The sequence below is a fragment of the Palaemon carinicauda genome, chromosome 40 (genome assembly GCF_036898095.1).
Source record: "Palaemon carinicauda isolate YSFRI2023 chromosome 40, ASM3689809v2, whole genome shotgun sequence".
Taxonomy (NCBI): domain Eukaryota; kingdom Metazoa; phylum Arthropoda; class Malacostraca; order Decapoda; family Palaemonidae; genus Palaemon; species Palaemon carinicauda.
In genome coordinates, this window is record NC_090764.1 from 4,910,662 (window position 1) to 4,921,630 (window position 10,969).

General features: G+C 35.7%; 1 protein-coding gene across 1 annotated transcript; it reads left to right on the forward strand.

The window, feature by feature from the left end:
* The first annotated feature begins 2,750 nt into the window (after positions 1–2,750).
* Positions 2,751–9,706, forward strand: LOC137631667 (uncharacterized). Its single transcript, XM_068363542.1, has 6 exons — positions 2,751–2,893; positions 3,750–3,843; positions 5,004–5,230; positions 7,486–7,643; positions 8,600–8,740; positions 9,565–9,706. The coding sequence occupies exons 1-6, from the start codon at positions 2,834–2,836 to the stop codon at positions 9,704–9,706; spliced, it is 822 nt and encodes a 273-aa protein (XP_068219643.1). The 5' UTR covers positions 2,751–2,833.
* The last annotated feature ends 1,263 nt before the right edge of the window (positions 9,707–10,969 follow it).

A 10,969-nucleotide genomic window follows, 5' to 3' on the forward strand; every position in this document is an offset into this window, starting at 1 on the left:
TTCCAAAGGTTTTAAATAGTGGCGTTTAAAAACTGCTGGGGACTTCCAGCCTGTATATTTTGTAAGTTCATCGAAATTCATATGGTGAAAGTAATTAATAGATGTAGCTACAGCTCGTATATCGTGAACATGTGGGAATGATAACAGCTGAATCATACTATCGAAGGGTGGATTCCCTTTTATCTGATTCTAAAAATAGGGTATTCTGAGGATCAATATCTGCATCTCGTTGAGCTGCAAATTTCATAAAGTCCATAAAGTTAGGGCACTCTGAATTCTTGAGGAAGCTAACACACTGCGAGTTTGTACTACTTGTGTTAGTATTGGATTGGGGATCTATTGAGGATGGAGACCCAGTTCCACCAGAAGGGGGAACCAGTTGCTCTTGGGCCAGTTAGGGGCTACTAGAGCCACTTGGCCTCTGAAAGTTCTGAGTTTGTCTTGAACCTTCATTAACAGATTTATTGGTGGGAATAGGTAAATTCTCTCCCAATCGTTCCAGTCCAATGACATTGCGTCTGTGGAGTAGGCCCGAGGGTCCAGGTTGGGGGCTACATAGCACTTTAGTTTGTGGTTGGACTCTGTTGCAAACAGGTCTACTTGGAGACCCGGAACCTGAGATAAAATCCATTTGAATGACTTTAGGTCCAGCGACCACTTCGACTCCAGCGGAGATGTCCTCGAAAGTGCGTCTGCCACTACATTCCGTATTCCCGCTAGATGAACCACTGACAGATGCCAATGGTTCAATGCTGCCATGGAGAAAATTGCTGTCATCACATGGTTTATGTGACCTGACTTGGAACCTCCTCTGTTTATACAGTGGACTATAACTTCGCTGTCTAGTACCAACCTGATATGTTGCTTCTTGGCTGGGGCCAGCTTCTTTAGAGTCAGAAATACTGCCATGGCCTCTAAGACATTGATATGAAGTTGGCGAAATGTTATCGACCATAGTCCCTGGACTTTCTTGTACTGGGAGTACCCTCCCCAGCCGGTTAAAGAGGCGTCTGTGTGAACGACCAGTTTTGCAGATGGAAATTTTAACGGAACGGATTTTGCTAGGTTTTTGGCTTTCGTCCATGGCTGAAGTCTCTTCCTCAGAATTGGTGGGATTCGAGCTATTAAAACGTCAAGAACAAGATGCGGAGGTAGCGAAACCAAGCATGGCTGCCATGGAGCGGAACCTCCAACCCGATAAAAGTCGTTAACACTAATAACAAAGATTGATTGATTTAAAGTTTTCAGGCATCCTGACATCTAAGGTCATTGACGCCGTAATAACAAAGAAAATGAAGGCATCGCTACCTCCAGAAACTCAAAATTCATAGTTCTAGTACTTAACTTGGATGAGGAAGCTTGAACGTCCGACATCTCGTACAAAAAAGCACTCAAAAGAATCTAAAATCACAAGCAAAGGAACGCACGGGTAAACACCGAAGATGCTATGAAAGGAGTGACGTAGTTGGCGTGAGTGGAGATAGTGGTAGTAGCAATCAGTAGTGGATGTAGAACGGCACCTCGCAGTAAAATGGGATATTTGAAGAGGAGATATCTAAATGGCACGAGACCTCTGGTAGTGGTTTTCACGCCCCAGTTACTATATACCGACACCTATTTAGGTGAGCGAGCTGGGTTCATCCCTGGCATTCCTATGCACTTTTTTCTCTGGTAATACATAGCAGTTATATACCTTAGAAATGGTGCTAAAGGAGTATTTCACGGAGCGGCACAGGTTGAGCCCAGAAAAGTTATATTTATTTTCCTTTAGAACGTCAAACATTTAAACTTATTTTCCTTTAGAACGTCAAAAGCTAAATTAATTTTCTTTAGGAACGTCAAAAGGCAAAAGAGGTAAACTTATTTCTCTTCAGAACGTCAAAAAGCTATAATTTTGATATAAGATCGCCTGATCGTGAATCAATTTTAAATCTGCTTTATCATCGTATAAAATCTGTTATATTACCTTATATTGTTCAAAGAAAAAAAGTAACAATCATAGTATACAATGTACATAAAGAGACAATAAAGCTCTAAGTGTATGAGTTTGAAGAGCAAAAGCAGCAAGAATACTCCTTGCTAGTCTTAAAACATTCTATTTTAATTGTTCATTACTTCTAATATAGTTTATTAATTTCCTTATTTCCTTTCCTTACTATGCTATTTTTCCCTTTTGGAGCCTTTGGACTCACCCTGCTTTTCAAACTAGGATTATAGCTTAGCTAATAATAATAATAATAATAATAATAATAATAATAATAATAATCATCATCATCACCATCATCATTTTCATCATCTCCTCCTACGCCAATTACCGCAAAGGACCTCAATTAGATTTCGCGAGTCGTTTTTATATTGAGCTTTTAATTCAATACCTCTCCATTCATCATCTCCTACTTCACGCTTCTTAATAATAATAATAATAATAATAATAATAATAATAAAAGCATCTTCCTTTTCCAAATAGGGTTGCAGCTTAGCTAATAATAATAATAATAATAATAATAATAGCATCCTGCTTTTCCAACTGGGCTTATAGGTTTTAGCTAATAACAATGATAATAATAATAATAATAATAATAATAATAATGATGATGATGATGATGATGATGATGATAATAGCATCCTGCTTTTCCACCTAGGGTTGTAACTTAGCTAATAATAATAATAATAATAATAATAATAATAGTAATAATAATAATAATAATAATAACAATAATAATAATAATAATAATAATAATAAAATTTTTATACAGCTTCCGTAGGAGGATCAGAAGGAGTCATATGGACTTCCGGATTTTTGGTCCCAGGGAAAAAACTCGGAAAGTTACAAATGTATGACACGACGAAGGATCCCGTGGATGGGCCTTATAACATAGCCAGTTTGGATTCGGTAAGGATACAGAGAGAGAGAGAGAGAGAGAGAGAGAGAGAGAGAGAGAGAGAGAGAGAGAGAGAGAGAGAGAGGGAATGAGATAGTCTAAAATCGAAGCTTTGTCATATATATATTAACCATTACTTTTGAAATTTACAAAATTATATATATATACATATACATGTATGTATATATACATATATAAATATATATATATACATATATATATATATATATATATATATATATATATATATATATATATATACAGGGTATATATATATATATATATATATATATATATATATATATATATATATATATATATATATATATATATATATATATATACACAGTATACACTAGTGCCCAGAAAAGACCAATGCCTAAACAACACTATAGGAATGTGTCTTGACCTTTGTGTGGGATATATAAATACAAAGATTAAACCAGATAAATAAAATATAAAGACATGGTAGAACGAACAGATTACAATATCACCGGAGTTGCGTTACTCGCGGTTACAACGAAGAAAATTATCTGATCTTGTCTTCGACAAGTACAGTTGAACACAGAAATCAAGGCACACCTTGCTCTGAGGAAGGATCCCCTGTCATAACTTTATGGCGCAGCGAGTCCCTGTGCGTAGGCCCGCCCACCTCTGCCGTCCAGCCCTACGCTATCTGTTTGGTTATTCATTACGCAGTAAGGGTGTAACTGGGTACATTTCCTCAGATTGGGGTATACCAGGGACTCCTGTGTCCAACTATACATCATCTTTTAATACAGAGAACCCAGCAACATACAAACACACACCAAGTAAACAGCACAAAAAAAAAAAAAAAAACCTGCTCATTTTACCGACTCCTTTCAGAAAGACTTTTCCTACCATCGCATCAAATGGAAGGATATGGATCTGGATGGTGACCTGGATGCTGTTACGTCTAGATTTCACATTCCTCTTCTTGGTAAGCTCGAAAGGATTGCTGGTATGCTAGTTCATTAATCACCAATTACTACAAATGATTTGGATTGCCTTACTTTTTAATTACAAAGTATTATCATTTATCAATTTTCATTGTTCAGTACTGTGTGTATATATATATATATATATATATATATATATATATATATATATATATATATATATATGTATATATATATGTGTGTGTGTAATTTATACATACTGTATACATACATATGCACACACACACATATATATACATATATATACACACATATATATACATATATATATACACATATATATACATATATATATATATATATATATATATATTTATATATATATATATATATATATAAATATATATATATATATATATATATATATATATATATATATATATATATATATATAGATATATATATATATATACTGTATATATATATATACACAGTGTATCCTTTCCCTTTGTGTCTGTGCTTTATTTCTGCAACTATTCTGGTCCATATAATCAAAATGACCATTGTAACTCAAAAGCTTGTACTTACAATTGTATATAAAAATCAAGTTTTAAAAAAATTACTCAAAATTATCTGCTCATTAAGAAAAGTCATTTCTCGCAAAAGAAAAACAAATTTGTATTTTTAAAATCCCATTTTCCTAATGATATATGTAAATTTCATTTGAGAAATTCAAACGAGGCTTCTAGCTCATCACTCTTCGTCCACCGTGACATTCTCAAACATTAAATACATCAATATTCTATTCATTGTAAAAAATGTTTTATGAATATCATCTAAAATGATTGATTACGATCATCAGATCTTGATTTAGACACTCCACTCGATTATATTTGTGTGCTCTTTCCGCGTGAAAAGAAGGTAAACGTTATCTATATTTAACAAGAAAGCTTCTCAAAAAAAGGAAACTCTATATGGTAAAAGAAAAAACGCTAATCAGAATATATATCGCCCTCCACATTTAACAAAATGCAGTTTGGCTTCCTGGAGAAATAAATGTTGAAAAATCATCAGTTCAGATGAACACAGTTGAATTATCATCTCAATGAAAAGCCAAAACTATTCCTAAAAATCATACAAAGAATCACATTTGTAACCAACTTTTTCACAGCCATTCCCTTCAATCCATCTACTCGCACAGGTGCGCAAACGCATGAACTCGTCTGGTTCCAGAATGATGGCTACGGCTTTTCCGAAGGATGGTCCAATCATCTTTTAATCAACGGCCCAGATGTTCATTTTGACTTCGTTACGCTCAACGTTGGCGGGAGGAGCTACGACTGCATACTGGCTGGCGAGTTCTTCAGCGAAAAGCTTTCAATTATATGGACAGAGAGTGGGGAGGGAGATTGGAGTGATCAAAGTCTGGTGAGTGAAAAGGATCTGATTTGTGAATAATTGGTCTGATCATCTGGTACTGGACCCACTTGGCACCTCAGTGACCCTTTTACCCCCGCCATAAGGTTAAATTTCGAGCACATTTTGCTATACATTTTTTTTCGAATTGCTCTAACAGCCTTAATTTTTGTTGTAGAGAGGTCAGGTTGGTCTCATTCTTTTGGAAAATGCCTGAAGTTTCTCATGAAGTTATCAAAAACATACAAAAACATGTAAATAACAGTGTTTTGCAAGAACGCACCGGTACGTCCTTTGGGGGCGAAAGGGTTAACTTATTAGGAAGGTGAAGAGTGGAAGCTCAGAGTGATTAGAACTTATATAAAATGATGCAAAATCTAAAAGTGATATTGGAGAAAATCTTTCAGTTAAGCTATAAAGTAGAAACACAAACAGGGTTAGATAGTGACTAAATAGTACTAAAAAGGAAATTTAGCCAGCTTTCAAAAATGTCTACAATCGGAGGATAGATTTACTAGACTCAGAGCGTTCACATTACCAATGTAGATACGAGCTACCGCAACGCAATACTGGTTATTAAGAAACATCAGTATCAGTTTCACTCAGTTTAAAAACTTTTAATCTTTCTATCATTTCTAAATGCTCATAAACAAAAATACAAATTGACTTCAATATAATAAAGATTTTGAACGCAGTTGTGGGAATTAAATAACAGAAGGGAGGTGTGCCAACTAAATTTTTGCAAATTTTTCAGACAGCTACTTAAGAAGCTGAATACTGATATCAATAATAAACTGTGTGTATATGGCTGATGTATCTAGATTATATAAGGTTAAGAATGAAGTAGTGAGGATGAGAACAGGTGTAAGAAATGAATTAGCAGCTAGAGTGAATATGAATGTGTTGAGGTGATTTGGCCATGTAGAGAAATTGGAAAATGACCATCTGCTGAAGAAGGTCATGAATGCAGGAGTTGATGGGAGAAGTACAAGAGGAAGGCCAAGGATTGGGTGGATGTATGGAGTGCAAAAAGCCCTAGGTGATAGGATGATAGATGTGAAAGAGACAAAAGAAAGTGCTAGAAATAGGAATGAATGGCAAGCAATTGCGATGCAGCTCTGATAGGCAGTGATGCTTCTTCCATTTGCCTTGGTGACCACTGAGGTAGTGGCAGTAAGGGATTCATCATATGAAGCTTCATTTGTGGTGGATAACAGGGGAGGGTGAGCTTTGGTAGCTTTGTAGTCCCAACCAAACTCAGCTGATTTCCTCGTCAGACTGGGAGGAGCAAAGTGAAGAAAGTCCTTGTTTGTTCCTTTTTTATGTTGGCTAACCCTCAAAATTAGGGAAAGTGCCTTGGTAGATATAATAAATACATATATATACTTACATACATATATATACTGTATATATACACACACACACACACACACATATATATATATATATATATATATATATATATATATATATATATATATATAAATATATATATATATATACATACATATATTATTAGAGGAAGGCCTAATAAACAAAGTCCCACAGTCATTAAAAAGAAATATTCCCCTCCGTAAAGTCCTTCAATTACTCATGTACGATGCTGCATTCTAAACAAGGCTATCCTGCATAAGATTTGTTTAGGCTAGAACATATAGCTTTAACTACCACTGTCACACTATCTGAATAGGTAACCTGGTTTATACTATCTCCCTTTGACTGGTGATCAAAAGGACACACACTCAATTTCACATGGGAAAATTAATAATTATCCCAGTGTCCATACAACCAAATGTATTTTACAACTTTACAAGAGGAAGGCCAAGGTTTGGGTGGATGGATGGAGTGAAAAAGCTCTGGGTGATAGGAGGATAGATGTGAGAGAGGCAAGAGAGCGTGCCAGAAATAGCAATGAATGGCGAGCGATTGTGACGCAGTTCCGGTAGGCCCTGCTGCTTCCTCCGGTGCCTTAGATGACCGCGGAGGTAGCAGCAGTAGGGGATTCAGCATTATGAAGCTTCATCTGTGGTGGATAATGGGGGAGGGTGGGCTGTGGCACCATAGCAGTACCAGCTGAACTTGATCGAGTCCCTTGTCAAGCTGGGAGGAACGTAGAGAGTAGAGGTCCCCTTTTTGTTTTGTTTCTTCTGTTGATGTCGGCTACCCCCCAAAATTGGGGGAAAGTGCCTTAGTATATGTATGTATGTAAAAGGACATATTACAACAACAGGTATCTTATAATGATTCTACCTATCCTCCCAATTCAGGTACGATACCGAGTCATCAATGACCATGCTGGACAGGTATTTGACGTCCTGGTAGGAGACTTCAACGTTGATGGCGTTCAGGAGTTCCTGGCCACCGTGTATGATAAAGAACTCGGCGTTGGTCATGTCAGTATTTACCAGTTCCCCGAGGACTTTAGGTAATTCAATCAAGTTTTGGGGATTTCTATCCGCATCAATGACCGAAATCTTTTAAGGTTGTGGTACCTTATTGGAAACTTCTCTGAATTGCGTTCCTTAGGTCGAGAGTTTGACCCCAACTCAAGCCTGATAACTTCAAAAAGTCTCCAACCTCCCCTTCCTTGTGAGCTAGGGATGGTGGGTTTGGATCTGTCTGGAGAGTCATCATAAATCGCCTAACTCTAATTGGTCATATCTTGGGTGGAGAAGGATTGGGGTATGATAGCATGTATATATGATTAGTCTTTTACATATGACCTTGTCCCCTTTAGATATCAGATCATCCAAACCATCTATATACCACATTTTTTTAGAGATGGTAAATTGTAGGTTGCTATAATTGCTCAAAAATATAGCGTAAGGGGCTTAAACCAAATAAAAGAGCATTAATTAAATATTTGGCTAGGGTATTGAAGTTCATTTACCATAATTCAGCAATGGCAGAAGCTTGAATTTCAAAGTTCATTACAGTATACTGTATAGTGATAACTAACATCTAAATTCTATGAGATTTGAAAAGTAAATAATTTTAATCAATTTTATCAACAGATTTTTGAAACAGCAATACATTTTTATAAATCGTACGTTAGACATCTTTCCTTTCTGAGTGGGGATACCTTAACATGGTGAAAGGGTTTGTGTATTGCCATGATCAGCAAAGATGCACTAGTCAGGGACTCCTATACTAGGTTAGTTTGTTGTTAGTGATCAGACAAAAATATTAACATCACCAATCCCCAGTGGCCAGCGTGGTGAGGAAAATTGGCCAAAGCCCAGATATGGATAAAGACATGCCTGAGGCCTTTGTTCTGCAGTGAACAGGAAACGGCTCGTTGTTGTTGTTGTTAGACATCTTACTAATTTACCTCAAGCATGTTTGACTGAAGCAGTAAACGTTCTTCTGTATCTTTAACAGAACGGGCGAGTACCAAAGCTTTAAGATCGCAGATGGCTTCATTCCCCATACGAGTTTGACAGGAGAAACCATGTCTCCCGGAACACCAAAAATATTCTACCCGACAATCGCCTATGCCGAGGAGCTTGCTGAAGACGGAAGGTAAGACGAGGAAAAAATTAGCTCACCGTATCGTTATCATCATCACTATCAAATGTCTGTTATGGGACACATACGAGAATATTAACAAGTGCCCACAGAATTTTTAGTCACACTCACAGTATTATATCGACACCTTATATAGGTGAGCGAGCTGGGTTCAACCTGGCATTCCTATGCAATTTTTTCTCTGGTAATATATAGCAGTTATATACCTTAGAAATGGTGCTAAAGGAGCATTTCACTGGGCGGCACAGGTCTCTCGCCCAGAAATAGATTTTTCCTTCGTCAAAATCCCTGTTTTAGACACACTCACAGATCGTAAACGTTGTCCATGACAATTCGACAATCATTCGTTGGTGTAAACGATTAATCAATCAGATGTCAATTGGAGACTATTTTTCAGGTTTCAATATGGTATACATTAATGGTTGCATACAGTATGTGTCTTATACTATAAAACCCGAGGGATTTGTAGGACCATTATGATCTATTGCCATGGTGTAACACTTGTATTGTCATCATCTAGGTTTTCCATTGCATCTCATAGCATTATTAATTTAGTTGATATTATTCAGTTCAACCCCATCCCTCTTATGACATAACTTACTATCTTAAAACAATATTGAGCAGACAAAATTTAGATTAATTACATCTTGAATAAAGCCATTGTAATATTGAAAAGGATTTCAGAAAATAAGAACGACCACAAAAAATGTGTCAGATTCAAAAGTGAATAAAAAAAAGCAATATAAATAAGTACTTTTCATCACTGAAACTTTTCAATGTATATTCTATTTTCCTATTTTTTCCGTCCTTTCCGAAAGACACCACAAACCTATGATTCTTCTCTCTGGCGATGATGACGGAAAAATGTACATCCTGGACCCAGAATCAGAAGATCGTGGTAATTGGACATATCAGAAAAACATATTGACGGACACGAAGAAAATGACTGTCGGTGAGTAATTAAGGATTCAAACGTTACGGATAAAACAAGCACTCTAAAAATCTTAAACAAAATGTGTGAATTTTATTAATAAGAAAAGTAGCAAGACATGCACTTTCTAATTTTGGTTGATTTTACAATATTTTTTTTCTATTTATTTGTTTGTTCTATTTCTCATTTACTGAAGAAAACAGAACCAATTAAAAATGAGAAAACCCAAAGTGAAGAATACTGAGATTGATTGATTGTTTTACCACTGACTCTAGTCACAGAGCTTCCGAAGATTATACTAGAGTTAGATCAATTAATGCACTGTTAGTGTATACGCTTGTTCTGTGTACCAATCTAATAATGTTTTAAATTATCAAATCTTATTTCATATCAATAACAATAGCCTGGCTTTCCTGAATCTGTTGTGATCAACATTATTGCTTCTATTTCTATCACATTCTCCTAAGTTAAACAAAAACAGTTCAAGTCTCCAATTACTTTCGGGTAATGAGGTATTTGCCTTTAAATATCTACAAAATCCAAATATTTCAAGTATTTATTATGACATTCGTACTCAAACGATTAAGAAATTATGAAAAACAGTATGTACTTTATCCAACAATTACTAATACGATTTCAAATTTTCACTACAAGATTTCTTCCGAAGAAACCTTACGTAGAAGAAATCAGACACCAAAGACATTCACAAACCTTTGTTAATGCTAACTAATATTTACAAAAGTTCAGATATTTGAAATTACTTTTGCCAAGAATAGTTCTGAATTTGAACAATCAAAGAAAGAAATTTAAAGTTACTTAACAATGAATTTATCCTTATTTTAATTTTTCTTACTCCTAAATGGTGTCCTGCTTCTATTAAAGTCCCTCTAATCATGAAATAACTTCTACTTTTAAACCTGAATACTGTAATTCTTTGAAAATGTTTATGTGAAAGTTACAGCATTCTATTTTTCCCTGGTCTTTGTGAATGTGCAGTGTATATACAGGGTGCCATACTGTATCTGACACGATTTAATGCAATCTCTCTCTCTCTCTCTCTCTCTCTCTCTCTCTCTCTCAACAGGAAAAATGGCCCATGGAGATATCGACGGAGACGGCTATGAAGAAGTACTCGTAGCTGGCTACACAGTGGGACAAATTTACGTGTACACTTACGCCCCTTGATTGGATCCATATTTCTTCAAATTTCATTTATTTACTCTTAAGGGGGCCATTTCCTTCATTTTTTTTACTGAGTTACAATCATTTAACATGAATAATATCTTAGAATT